This window comes from Quercus suber, unplaced genomic scaffold, assembly GCF_002906115.3.
Source record: "Quercus suber isolate HL8 unplaced genomic scaffold, Cork oak 2.0 scaffold_32, whole genome shotgun sequence".
Lineage (NCBI taxonomy): Eukaryota > Viridiplantae > Streptophyta > Magnoliopsida > Fagales > Fagaceae > Quercus > Quercus suber.
Genome location: NW_027069497.1, coordinates 270,537 through 284,860, shown reverse-complemented (window position 1 = coordinate 284,860; position 14,324 = coordinate 270,537). Strand labels below are relative to the sequence as shown.

Sequence of the window (14,324 nt, the reverse complement as noted above, 5' to 3'; positions counted from 1 at the left end):
AATTATTTTGTTTATAACATTATTTTATTATTTTATGAGTATTATTAGTGAAATGATGATATTACAAAATCTAGACTCTTAGATCATAAAAAAGTCGTTAGTATTTAAAAAATAAAATAAAAACTATTAGTAAAGTACTGTGGGAAATTTAGAGAACTAATCCTAGCAAAAAAAATATGTTCTTTCTTTTTATGAGGGTTTTCTTGGGCCAACCCTTACTGTTGATAAGCACATAACATTTGAGTTTAAGCCCAATCTTGTATGTTCTTGTTCTTTCGGTTGAACCCATTTTCAAACCCATGGTGCAAAGCAGCACGTTGAACCCCAAAAAACATATACAAGTGGGCCAGGCATACCTTATGGCTTATGCAATTGGGGAAATGTGCAGAATAACGGTGAAAATCATTTGTATATAGTTAGTTAGGCATAGCTTGAAACTATAAGGGAAAGTAGACATCTCGAGTTTTAGAAAATCGAGATCCATTTACATAAATCTCGAGTTTCTAAAACTCGAGTTCCATGCAAAAATTTTTTTAGTTTTATCGCCCCTATAGTGGCGTTTTTAAGTTTTATAGTGGCGTTTTAAAACCCTATAGCGGCGTTTTTCTGCAAAATTTTTTCATAAATGTTCAATACTAGATTCAGTGAGCCCTATAGTGGCGTTTTTATGCCCTATACTGTTTATAGAACAGAGTCTATATATGTGTGTGTGTATATATATATATATATTTGTACAGCTATTGATTCAATCAATGAAATCATAATTTTCAGCTTTCATCAAAATCAATTTTCTAATAGTTTGTGTGTATTTGAGGGATAGGGAATACTTGAACAAGGTTGAAACTTGAAATGAAACAACAATAGAAGGTCAAGAGAAACAAGGTTGTTTAGATATATAGAAGATGTTGAGGAACATAGAAAGATAAGTAAAAGGGATCTTTAGTTAACATAAAAAGTATAACTAATTTTTAGAGATTGTTTTTTATTAAATTTTTTTGGAAAAAATTATATCTCATAGAAAACTAAATAAAAGAAGTTAGAAGGCTATTTTTCAACTCATTTAAAATTGCTACTAAACATTAGAAAATAAAATAGTTTTATAAAAAATACTTCTTGAAAAATTACTCATTTTTTAGAAAATATCATTATTGAAGAAAACGGAGCTCAGTAGGAAAATATTAAAAAAAAAAAAAAAGTTTATGTAGATTCATTTCCATAGTTTCCAAAGAAAAAAAAAAATCTCTGTCCCTTGACATTTCTCATACCGTGAAAGCCATACTAGAAACAAGAGGGTTTGTGATAGATGTTACTTGTGCTTTGTGCAATGAGCCCCCGAAACCATAATCCATGTGCTTAAAAGTATTCCATATTAAAAAAAAAAAAAAAAAAAATTTGAGAAACGTATTCCATATTCTTTAATATGGAATTATGCTAAAATGTGACTCAGGGAATTTTATTCTTTGGAAAATTTTCCTTACCTTGGCTATTTGAAACATTTGGCTCCATAGAAACAAAGATGATTTTTAAACTTGTGAAACTTGAGCTTGTTAGAGAAAGTAAAGCATATATTCGATCCCTTATAATATTTTCTTTGCACTGCTGTGTCTCAAATGAGCAAGAATAAGCAGGTAGTTAAGAGTGAGATGGACCAAACTTGAGAAAGTTTGGTACAAACTAAACTTAAGAAAGGTTGGTAGAAACTAACATTGATGGCTCTTCATTAGGTACTACCAACCTATCTGGTGGTTGGGGTGTTATCAACGCCCATAGAGGCCTTTAGATTGCGGGTTTTACTTGATCTATAGGCATGGCAATGCATAGTGAGTGTTATGATTCCAACAACGGTCCTGGATATTGTTGCAAGTGCTTCTATGCAGTGAACCTTCTGGTAATACTGCAGTAAACTAATGCAGTAGAACAGAAATTGAAAGGGAATTAATGGAGAAAGTGAAGAAAAATGTTGACTGGTTTGAGGGAGTCACCCTCCAATAGAGAGGGAAAAGAGAGGGAGCACAGAGAAGAAGAGGAAACAAATTGTAGTCTTATTTCTGGTTGTTCTTTAGAAGTTCCATCACAAGTATTTAAGCTAGGCTCACCTTTACAACTGCCAATAGGAAGCCAGATTTAGTAACTAATTTCCCAATAGTCCAGCTGTACAATTAACCCCACTACTAACTAACTAATGCTCTATTAGTGGACACAAACCACTTGCATCCTCATGCTCTGCTATTTGCAATTTGCTACACCTGATTTAATACTCAAATTCACTAGAGCTGAGCTTCATTACATTCTATGACTATCAATAAAACCCATACCTCCTTTATGGTTGTCAAGCTACACTACAAAAAAAAAAAAAAAAAAAAAAATCTTTATTACTATGAAAAAAATTGTTGCAATAATTTTAGAGTCATTGCAATAATTTATGTAAGGTGTTGTAATAAAATTTGAGGTAATAGGTTAGTGCTACAAAAAATTTCGTTGCAATAAACTTTAAATATTTTAATGACAATTTTGACATAATAATATATTTGTTGTTGCAATAAAAAATTTCTACTTCAAATATCTTGTAGCAATAGGCTATTATTTCACCAATTTTATTGCAATAGATTACAAATAATTGACAAAAATAATTTGAGTTAAGATATTGCAACGATATCTTCCTTGTAATAAATAATTGTTTTATATTTTTCATTACAATAGATTGTAAAATAATTTGTGTTAGATTATTGTAATATTATATTCGTTGCAGAATAATTGATATCAAATATCAATGAGTGTGAAACTCTAAACCCCTGCAGCAGATGACACCACAATTTTCCTGAGGGTTTCAATTGCTTTTGTTCCAAGGGTTATCAAGGCGATGGGACTAAAAATGGAATGGGTTGCATTCATATGGACAGTCAATCCAAGATTATCATTATTGCACTATGTAAATATATATTGTTTTTGTATTGTTTTTTCTATTACTCAATCTCAACAAAAATTTTGATAAGATTCTGCCGAATCTTATGGTTGTATGGCTATAGAGTTATGGTTGATTCAAGGAAACCATAATCCTCCTTAGAATGAGAGATATAGAAGACTAAGAAGAGAGAAGTTAGAAAGAGAAAATTCTAACTAATCCTAATTCTAATTATGCACTTGCTTAATAATTCCTAGACATGTTACATTGTAATTACGCTTAATCAGTTTAGTGCACATCCAGCTTAGCATAATACATTCCACAGCGGAACACTCACACATCACTGCACATCACAACACACATTTGACCAAGGACCCTAAAGTATTCTAATTTCTTCATTGATGATTGAGAGTACAAAAAAGTTATACTTGATCATATTTAATTTGCAAAACTTATAAAATTTAGTCATATTATTTTAGTTTTCTTGATTTAAGCTACTAGCAAGAACAAACATAAACTTCTAGGTTAATTGGCTTCTTCTCTACTGAGAAAGGAATGTTAAGGTTTTAACAATTGAGGTCAAATTCAAAATTGTGGTTCACCAGTTCTATTTTAGTGGTATGTATTTTTAATATTGATTTAAGTAGACATGACCATATTTGAGAGCTGCTTGCAGATGTATGCTTATGCAGCAATCACTGAGTTGTAATTCTAATTATCTTCATATTATAAATGTGTTATTTATTAACATATTTAGTTCTCAATTGTGTCAAAGTATTTACTGTTATTTACTGTTACAAAAACAATGGTATTGACAAATATATGTTTGAGCTTCTGCAGGTGGTAGTGTTGGCCTTTTAGTATTGCTTATGGGAGGTTTTTGGATATATTGGGATCTGAAAAGAAGAAGGCTCATCAACTCAAAGAAAAATTCTACCAACAAAATGGTGGCTTAGTGTTACAAGAGAATTATCTAATTTCCACTGATCTATTTTACATTGCAATTTATTAAAATATCAATTCTTCTTGATTTTCTTAATTGTTCTTCTTTCTTCACATACAACCAAGGAAGTCAATACCATATTGGAAGATACCCAATGAAAAAAATTGTTGCAATAATATTAGAGTTGTTGCAATGCAATAGTTTATGTAAAGTGTTGCAATAAAATTTGAGATAATAGGTTTGTCTTACAAAAAATTTTGTTGCAATAACTTTAAATATTTTAATGACTATTTTGATGTAATAATATATGTTGTTGCAATAAAAAATTTACTACTTCAAATATCTTGTAGCAATAGGCTATCATTTCACCAATTTTATCGCAATAGATTGTAAATAATTGACAAAAATAATTTGGGTCAAGTTATTGCAACAATATCCTCATTGTAATAGATAATCGTTTCATATTTTTTATTACAATAGATTGTAAAATAATTTGTATTAGATTATTGTAATATTTATATTCATTGCAAAATAATTGGTATCAAGTTATTATAATGATTTTTTCAATTTAAATTATTGCAAAAAGAATTTCTTAATGCAACTTAGTATTAAAGCCTCTATTGCAACTAGAAAGTATAAGTTATTGTTACTAATTATTATTTCTTTTCAAAAAAAATTATTATTAATATAAATGAGATAAAAAAAGGCCACCAATGATAATGAGAAGAATAGAGTCATTGGCAAAGGAGGCTTTGGAATTGATTACATAGGAGTGCTTCTAGATAATAGAGTGGTAGCCGTTAAGAAGTCCAAAATTTATGATAAGAAACAAGTTGAGCAATTTATAAATGAAGTATTTGTGCTTACTCAAATTATCCATAGGAATGTGGTTAAGTTATTGAGTATTGCCAACCTATCTAGTGGTTGAGGTGTTATCAAGGACCATAGAGGCCTTTGGATATTGGGTTTTACTTGATCTATAGGTGTGGTTTCTAATGTCAATGAACTTTGGACTCTAAGAGATGGCCTTAACATATGCATAAACCTTAATTTACAAGCGGTAGAAATATAAATTGATGTTAAAGCAATCCTTGATTGAGTTACCGATACTCATAACAACATCTTAAGCCATGTCTCTCTCTTATCTTGAATTACGAGAACATCTCATATATATACCTCAGATTTATGAAGCATTGTTTTCTTGAGGCTAACCAATGAGCTGGCTAGAAAGTGACATTATCTTCAACAAGATTTTGTTGTTTTCAATAGTCCTCTCGTGAATGTTTATATTTTTCTTTATCATGACATGGTGGGTATATACTATGAGAGGTCATGTCCTAAATCATTTTTTGTTTTGTATTTTTTTTTTTTTTTGTTAATTCGATAGTTGGGGAAAAGAGATTTGAACTTTGTATGTTTCCATTAAAAACACATGAAAATACCAATTAAGCTATAAGGCTCTTAGCCTAATTTAATTATTTAATATATGGCCGTCCTCTATTTACAGGGGGAAAAAATTAACATTTCTTCATATATCTTCAATGAAAATTTTGAGCAAATTACATTTTTCCATCATAAACTATTACTCTAAGTCTCTGATTACAATTAACCCTCTATATGATTGAAACACATGTTTGTTTTGCTATTGAGTCTAATAGAATTTAGTATTAAAAGACCAATCTACTATTTTACTATTCTCTCAAAATAGACAATTGAGAGATAAATAGGTCTTTCAATAATAAATTTCATTAAAGTTAACAACAAAATAGATAGCAAGAGGTTAAGTGTAACACAGTTTTAGAATTAGGGAGTTGATTTCAAGTTTCAATAGTTTAAAGGGTTAAGTGTAATAAAATGGAATAATTTAAAGTGGAAAAATGTAATTGGCTTGAAATAGTTTTAAATTTTGTTTATTATACAAAAAATCGGAAGAAGAAGAGCTTAAGCTCAAGCCCATCTAGCATCATAAAATGAACCCAACCCAAAAATCCATATCTTGGGCCACAACCTCACCAAACCCAAAGAAAAAAAAAAAATTCAATCTAACGGTCAAGATTCCCTCATCAACCCATCTTGTCTTCTACCAAGCAAAGCTGGAGATAATTCTAGAACTCTCCGCGTGTCACTACCTAACCCCCACTCACTATTAAGCTCTCATAAACCCTCTTCTCTCACTTTTATCTCTTCCCTCAACCCCAAATTCATTTATCTCTGTCCCCCAAATTTCTAGGGTTAGGGTTTATCTTTTTCAATTTCCTTTCAATTCTTCAATGGCGTCTTCAACCTCTGCCCAAATCCATGGCCTCGGAATCACCCCTCGTGGGTATTCCGGGAAGCTCAATTTGGCTTCTTCCAAAGCGTTCTTCTTCGGACAGAAGCTTCACAAAACGACGGCGTTTTACCCGAAGCTGAGAGCGAAGAGGGTGGGACCTTTGAGAGTGGTGAACGAGAAAGTGGTTGGGATCGATTTGGGGACGACGAATTCGGCGGTTGCGGCGATGGAAGGTGGGAAGCCGACGATAGTGACGAACGCCGAGGGGCAGAGAACGACGCCGTCTGTGGTGGCGTATGCGAAAAATGGTGATATGTTGGTGGGTCAGATTGCGAAACGACAGGCCGTTGTGAACCCGGAGAACACGTTCTTTTCGGTGAAGAGGTTTATCGGGAGGAAGATGACGGAGGTGGATGAGGAGAGCAAGCAGGTTTCGTATAGAGTTGTGAGAGATGAGAATGGAAATGTGAAGTTGGATTGTCCGGCGATTGGGAAGCAGTTTGCGGCTGAGGAGATTTCTGCTCAGGTATGAGGGAATTGGGGTTGTGGGTTTTGTTTTGTTTTGCGTTTTTGGTAGTGGGTTCTTGTCAAAGTTTTTGTTGTTTAGGAATTTTTGATTTGTGACATTGAAATGGTGTTTAGAGGAAGGGAATTAGAAATGGGGTTCTGGGTTGGGTTTTGTTTTGTGTTTTGGGTAATGGGTTTGTGAAAGTTTTTACCTTCTGGAAATTGTGACATTGAAATGTTGTTTAAGAGGAAGGGAATTAGAAATGGGGTAATGGGTTTTGTTTGGTTTTGTGTTTTTGGTAATGGGTTTGTTAAAAGTTTTTGTCTTTGTTAAAGTGAGAGCTTTATTAATTAATTAATTTTTATTGGTTTAATATTACGGTATTTGGTTTGTGAATGCGGTATTTGTGCTTTGGTTTCTAGTTTTTGGTAATGGGTTCGTATTGAAGTTATTGTTTTTGGGCTATGTTTGGTTGGTCACTAAATGTAGTAGGAGGAGATGAAAGGGGAACAAATAACTTCAATGATAGTTTTGAGGTTTTGGATAAGGGAAACTTTGGTTGGGTGTGGGCTGGATTGTTAAATTCTCAGAGTTGATTGGAGGCAGAGATTGTGTTTCTTCATTCTTGACACGTTTTTCACTTCCTGGATTAGAAAAATATTGCAATTCTTGCAGATGTATGGTGGTTGTTACTATGAACTTGGTTGTTTGTGTTTGAACTTAAAAAAGTTATGCCAGGTGGTTTTATTCCGCTCTCTCCCTTTTTGATTATTCCATTTCAGTTGTTACATGGCATCAGCAGGCTAGTTTTTATTGCCAAGTATACATCATTAGTTCCCTTTTCTTGCTATTTTATTCTAGTCAATTGAAGTTATGTACTGTTTTGGGTGAATGGTGGCATTATATAGTTGCAAGTTTATAATTTAAAGGTCTTTATGTTGTTTTGGCACGTGGGTTCTGAATTCATTTATTTCTGGTTTAGGTTTTGAGAAAGCTTACGGAAGATGCTTCAAAGTTTTTGAATGACAAAGTTACAAAAGCTGTTGTTACTGTGCCTGCTTACTTCAATGATTCCCAAAGGACAGCAACAAAGGATGCTGGTAGAATTGCTGGTTTAGAAGTACTTCGAATCATTAATGAACCTACTGCTGCATCTTTAGCATATGGGTTTGAAAAGAAGAACAACGAGACCATCTTGGTATTTGACCTTGGTGGTGGTACTTTTGATGTGTCAGGTACTAAATGTGTTTCTAGACTTATGTAACTCCTTGCCATGTTCATTAGATCATTGTGATTATTCTAGTTCATTTTGTCAGTTTGTATTTGGACATTCTGTATTCCTGACATAGGCTTTCTATAATTGATTTTTCCTTTTTACATTGTAGTGCTTGAGGTTGGTGATGGAGTTTTTGAGGTTCTTTCCACTTCTGGAGATACTCATTTGGGTGGTGATGACTTTGACAAGGTTGGAATCTTCTCTTTTTCTACCCCTCTGGGCCTGTTCAATTATGAGCAACTTAAATTTTTTTACTCTGTTGTCCTCTCTCTCTCTCTCTCTCTCTCTCTCTCTTCTCTTTTTGGGTGGGTGCAGGAGGGTATGATGAATTATATAGTGATACTTAAGTGCTAAGTGTTTCTTAATGCATGCAGAGAATTGTTGATTGGCTTGCTGCAAGCTTCAAGAGAGATGAAGGAATTGATCTGTTGAAGGACAAACAAGCTCTTCAGCGATTAACAGAGACAGCTGAGAAAGCTAAAATGGAGCTTTCAACTCTAACCCAGACAAGCATTAGGTATTTTGCATCTGTCAGAATGTTTTCTTGAGTACTCTCTCATTCGTGCAAATGGGTGTCTGTGAGAAGTTCAACTCAAATTTTATATTGATAAAGATATTGTCTTCTTCCAGTTTGCCTTTTATTACTGCCACTGCAGATGGCCCCAAGCACATTGAGACCACCATCACTAGGGCCAAGTTTGAAGAATTGTGTTCTGACCTTCTGGACAGGTACTTAATATTCTTCCAGACATCCAATAGTGCTTTATTTTCTTAATCATTGCATGCTTTTGTTTTAATGCTCCCTCATCTTCTGGTGTAACTTTATTTCTGTTCCTTTTAATCTATGGATTGGTTAGAAAGGGTTTTTTCTAGCAGATTTTTGTTACTTTTATTCTTAATCTCCTTAAAACAACTGAAGTGGAATAATACAGACTATAACATATCATGTCTGTTATTGTATGTTAGGCTTAAAACACCAGTTGAAAATTCCTTGAGGGATGCAAAACTTTCCTTCAAAGATATAGATGAGGTAATCCTTGTTGGGGGATCAACACGTATCCCGGCTGTTCAGGAGCTTGTGAAGAAGTTGACTGGAAAGGACCCCAATGTGACAGTTAATCCTGATGAAGTTGTTGCCCTTGGGGCTGCAGTTCAGGTGAGGCCTACTGAATGCTTTCACATTAACTAATATGTTGTCTCCTTTGTCTTGTGTGACAATTTTGATGATTTTTGTTGTGATATACTCGTATAAGATTGCTCTAGTTAATGTTTTTCTCCATTCTTTTAAGTTGCAAAATGCTTGCTGGTATTGTGTAAATAACTTTGTTGTTTGTTTGATTCATGTGTGACAATTTATTTTCAGGCTGGTGTTTTGTCTGGGGATGTCAGTGATATCGTGCTTTTGGATGTTTCACCATTGTCACTAGGTCTTGAAACCCTAGGTGGTGTAATGACAAAGATCATCCCAAGAAATACTACTTTGCCAACCTCCAAGTCAGAGGTGTTCTCCACAGCCGCAGATGGGCAGACTAGTGTTGAGATTAATGTTCTCCAAGGGGAGAGAGAATTCGTCAGGGACAACAAATCTCTTGGCAGCTTCCGTTTGGATGGTATCCCACCTGCACCTCGTGGGGTTCCTCAAATTGAAGTGAAGTTTGACATTGATGCGAATGGTATTCTTTCGGTCACTGCGGCTGACAAGGGCACAGGAAAGAAGCAAGACATTACCATTACCGGTGCTAGCACATTGCCCAGTGATGAGGTATGTTATAATATAGGGTTTGGATAGTTTGAGCTTTATTTCAGTTTGTAGCATTAGATCAAACCTTGAAAAGGAACTAAGCTAAATGTGTCAAAATATGCAGGTGCAAAGGATGGTTAATGAAGCAGAGAAGTTTGCAAAGGATGACAAGGAGAAGAGAGATGCCATTGACACAAAGAACCAAGCTGATTCTGTTGTCTACCAGACAGAGAAACAGCTTAAGGAACTGGGAGACAAGGTTCCTGCCCCAGTGAAAGAGAAGGTGGAGGCCAAGCTTGGAGAGCTCAAGGAAGCAATTTCTGGGGGTTCAACACAAGCCATCAAGGATGCCATTGCAGCCCTCAATCAAGAAGTCATGCAACTAGGTCAGTCCCTTTACAACCAACCAGGTGCTCCTGGTGCTGGGCCTGGTGCTGGTGCAGGGCCTGGACCTGCACCTGGCGGTGAATCTGGGTCTTCAGAATCATCAGGCAAGGGGCCTGAAGGAGATGTTATAGATGCAGATTTCACCGACAGCAAGTGAGATAGCAAAAATTTGAAATTTTTTTGCCACCCTTTTCTTCCTTTCTAATGTGTATAAGAATTGATTTTGCGGGATCAGATTTGGTTGTTTGGTTAACAGTTCTAGCCATTTTTATTAGAAATAGAGTTGAAAACCACTATAATAGTTTCCATTGATATCAAAATCTCTGGGTGACTAAAGTCCAATGTACTTCATTTAAAACTACTATAAAATGAAATATGATGGATTTGAGAGGAAAGCTTATTTTGCCATTTTGCTTGCTTTGTGTGTGTAATATATATACACATGATTTGTGGGTTAGCGTAGGGCCCTTTTTTGTGGATGCGTTTTGTTGGAACATATACCAGATAAAATGTGCATTAAACGTCATATTTACAAGTAACACGTAGACTACATGTAGTCTATTCCAATTCTATGCGACAGCCATATGCAACATACAAAATCAACACCAAATATTAGGTATAGAAGGAAGAAAAAAAAAATCATCTATACCATTGTTAAAAGTTCTGGTGAGACTCCATTCGATGTGCGGTGTCTCACATGAGAGAGGATATATATGAGATGTAAGATAATTATTGCTTGAATACTTTGAAGAACTTCATGCCTTCTCACTCTTCAAAAAGGCATTTCTTGGACTCCCAGATCTACTTAGCCTAGTGCACGCAAGGACACCATGTTCTTCATGGTATCCCCAGTTGATGCAGCCTCCAGACTCTCTATGGTGGCAACTTGATGTGTAATGGGGGTTTAGGCCACGACCCATTAGGCCCCTCCCACCATCAACCCTGCCCAATGACCAATTTCGGGTTAACATTTCTCTGCCAACATCACCTCTGTGAGAATCCATTGGTTTAGGATGATAGCCGTGATGAAGGTGGTGTTGATGGTTTAAGTGGTAATGTTGGTGGTGCTGGTAAAGGTGCTGGTTTCCAGGGTTATTGCTAAGATTTTGGAAATTGTTGAGGCAGTAAAGGGTAGGAGAGCTTTGAACTCTAGGCACTGAAATCTTGCCATTTTGGTTGACATTTGACAAGTTGCTTTCATGGGTCATAATAGCATCAACATTTTGGCCATCAGGGGAATTGCTATGGGGGGAAGAACAACCAGAAGAAATGCTGAAAGTGGATTTATTTGTATTGATAGAGGTGAGTTTAGGATAGGGAGTTGTACGAAATATGCCATTGATGGCGTCAATATAGCGCTGCTCTAATACATGGGGTTCAATAGAGGTTGCTTGGTTCTCAAGTATGATTGGATTGGATGGGAACAGGAAGGCTCGGAGCTTCGGGTTTCCTTCACTTTCATGGCGGTCATGTTCATCAAGCATATGCTTAAGGTCCTCGTCTGATCTTACAGTCACCAAGGCATCAAGTTCCTCAGGGATTACTTGGTACTTGAGAACCATGTCCCCATCAATCGTTGCAGTTAGCTTCTTCATTAGCTCTGTTAACAACAAAGAGGTCAAAACAACAAAAGGCAATGTTATTTAATATTAAAAGGAACATAAGCACATTTTCTACTTTTATTGACAGCACTCTAAATGACACGGTGCACAACACAAGAAGTTGCTAATACAATGACTGTTGTTCGTTCAAAACGACATGTTCAAGAGGACTTGAGCCCAAGATACTATTCACCACTTGTTTATAATCTGTTAAAGGTATTTTTATTTTTTAAGTTGTAACAGTTAATACCAAGTCATGTAATAATCCAATTGATGAATATCATGTGGGAGGTTGGTGGGTTCAACTCTTACAAAGAAGTATAAAATTAATTATATAACATTCACTTACTTATTGGGTTGTTACACAGGAGACTTAATAACTATTACAAAAAAATCTTTCTCATGTAATGGATATGAGTCCATTTGTTTACGAAATTGTATCACACATGAATTGAATAGTAATGAATGGGAACAATTCAAACACCATCGGGCAACTAGAGTTCATTAATTTACCGAAAGCACAATTAAGTACCAATACCCATCTAAGTTTATCGCATGTAGGGATATGTTAGAATAATAATTAAATTTGTTAGATTTTAACCATTTACGTTTTTGAAACAAAATTTTCTTGATATCATAACATGTGGCCTCCTCAAGATTAATAGAGCTTGCTTAACTGTTATAGTATATCTCCAACTCTTTGACATATATAGTTTAAATTAATTCCTGTAATTTTTTGTTTAAATTACATCACTTAATAAGGGATCATTTTACATTTCAATAAAATGGAACAAATAATTTGTATTCTGGTAAAAAGTTCTAGAACAATTATTGAATTAACTTATTAATATTATCTTCAGATAGAAATTTGAAGACTTTGGGAGTTCTATCAAATCCAACTCCATAATATTTCTCTGTCAATGGAACATATGCACATGTTCACGTCCAAGCTCATTTTCAAAGATTACACGTAAAAATAATAGAGGACTTAAGTTTTCACTAGGTTATAAATTTTTATTAAACAATGCTTAAGTTATTAAAAAAATTATTCTATAATTTAAATGCAATGCTCTCTTTTCTCTCATAAACTATGAGTTCTATCATAAATTTAATTAACAATTTTTTTTTTTAATAATTCAACATTACAATAAAAATGGAAGATTTAAATTTCAGTCATTTTTATTGAAAATACCTTAAAATATCAATCAAGCTATCGACAATAAAACCTATTATTACATAGAAACAATAATCTTGACGATGTTGCTCAAAATTTAGACCACTTATATCCACCTCATCTAATTTAAAAATTGCCCACCATGAAATTATTCTTATGACTCTTAAAGAATCTCAAAATATATTTAAAAAAAGAAAAAGAAAATAAAAACCTGAGAAGCTGATATCGCGAGGGACGGCAATGACACGTGTCTCGCCACCAACATACTTGAGTTGACCATCGGTGGGCCTAGGGACAATCTTCCCACCATGGCTGCACATGAACTTTACCCTGCTCACCGGCGACGACGACGTCGTTTCTTCCACCACTCCACCACTATCATTATTATTATTATTATTATTATTATTATTATTATTATCAACCTCACCTCCCATCATATATATATATATATATAACTCGCTCCAGCTACTCACTCCAACTCAGTCCCGTTTCAAACATCAACTCTGCAATATAAAGAAAAAAAATAAGAAACCCATCAAAACAAAACAAGTTTATCAAAATAACATAACATAATTCAAACAAAGATTGTATTAAACAAAAAATGGAATGAAATATATTGAATATACGTACGTGAAGGAGTGAGAGCAGAGCATTAAAGATAATGAAACATGATAAAATTGACAAAGAAGAAAACAGAGAAAAAAAAAATTGTTTTTTTTTTTTGGCTTTTTTGTTTTTTGTTTTTGGGGGTTCTATTTTGAAAGATATTGAAGAACACAAATAAAGGAAGAGAGAGAGAGAGAGTTTTAAGGTTGTTCAAAAGCTTTTTTTCGGAGGAACCGAAAATAGGAGTTCTGAGAAAAATGAAAAAAAATGGATGGGATTCGTTTTGTTTGGAAGATTCTAAAACTATAAGGTTTACTGGTTCCACGCTTAGACCAACAAATTCACACACAGAGACACACATAAGACATAGAGACAAAGAGCGAGAGACACGCGCACCTCTGGATTTTCTCTGTGTCTATCGCTATGTATCTCCGCCACTGTATTTTCAACGAATTGCAATTGCACTCTCACCCCTACCTTTTTATGTCCCATATTTTCATAGGACAAGACGACATGTTTGTATTATGTTGAAGTTACGAAATTAGCCTATTCTTTCTTTTCTTAAAAATTTGCACCTTTTTTATTTTTATTATTATTATTATTACTTTTTACAAAAATCCATATTGCACTAAACTTTTATTTACCTCTTTAAAGTTTATTTTTTGTCATTTTATTTTATTTTATTTTTTATAAATATGGTAGAATTCTAACCTATAAATTGTTTGATCTTTTAGTTCTTGAACTTTCATCCATTGCAATTTATAAAATTGTTGGCATGTTGTGATTCATGCAATTTTATAGATGGAAAAACAAACTTGACTAAAATTGTAAAGGTTTAAGTACTAAAATGCTAAATATATAAATATGATATATATAGGAATGAATAATAATTCACTAAGTTTAAAGGGTGTAAT

At 34.1% G+C, this 14,324-nt stretch overlaps 2 protein-coding genes across 2 annotated transcripts; one reads left to right on the top strand and one right to left on the bottom strand.

The window, feature by feature from the left end:
* The first annotated feature begins 5,980 nt into the window (after window positions 1–5,980).
* Window positions 5,981–10,424, top strand: LOC111998335 (stromal 70 kDa heat shock-related protein, chloroplastic). Its single transcript, XM_024030434.2, has 8 exons — window positions 5,981–6,643; window positions 7,608–7,860; window positions 8,011–8,090; window positions 8,276–8,418; window positions 8,532–8,630; window positions 8,868–9,057; window positions 9,265–9,663; window positions 9,767–10,424. The coding sequence occupies exons 1-8, from the start codon at window positions 6,116–6,118 to the stop codon at window positions 10,184–10,186; spliced, it is 2,112 nt and encodes a 703-aa protein (XP_023886202.1). The 5' UTR covers window positions 5,981–6,115; the 3' UTR covers window positions 10,187–10,424.
* A 224-nt stretch (window positions 10,425–10,648) lies between these two features.
* On the bottom strand, window positions 10,649–13,538 carry LOC111998338 (uncharacterized). Its single transcript, XM_024030438.2, has 3 exons — window positions 13,435–13,538; window positions 13,016–13,307; window positions 10,649–11,629 (listed from the first exon to the last, which is right to left on the bottom strand). Exons 2-3 carry the CDS (start codon window positions 13,239–13,241, stop codon window positions 10,785–10,787), a joined length of 1,071 nt encoding a protein of 356 aa, XP_023886206.2. The 5' UTR covers window positions 13,242–13,307; window positions 13,435–13,538; the 3' UTR covers window positions 10,649–10,784.
* Between the last annotated feature and the right edge of the window lie 786 nt (window positions 13,539–14,324).

Bases quoted from the DNA above. Each gene is read 5' to 3' on its own strand.
- LOC111998335 (XM_024030434.2), top strand. From the start codon at position 6,116: ATGGCGTCTTCAACCTCTGCCCAAATCCATGGCCTCGGAATCACCCCT. The intron at 8,419-8,531 runs GTATTTTGCATC...GTCTTCTTCCAG, and splicing joins CTAACCCAGACAAGCATTAG to TTTGCCTTTTATTACTGCCA. The intron at 9,664-9,766 runs GTATGTTATAAT...CAAAATATGCAG, and splicing joins GCACATTGCCCAGTGATGAG to GTGCAAAGGATGGTTAATGA.
- LOC111998338 (XM_024030438.2), bottom strand. From the start codon at position 13,241: ATGATGGGAGGTGAGGTTGATAATAATAATAATAATAATAATAATAAT. The intron at 11,630-13,015 runs GTTTTTATTTTC...TGTTGTTAACAG, and splicing joins TCGCGATATCAGCTTCTCAG to AGCTAATGAAGAAGCTAACT.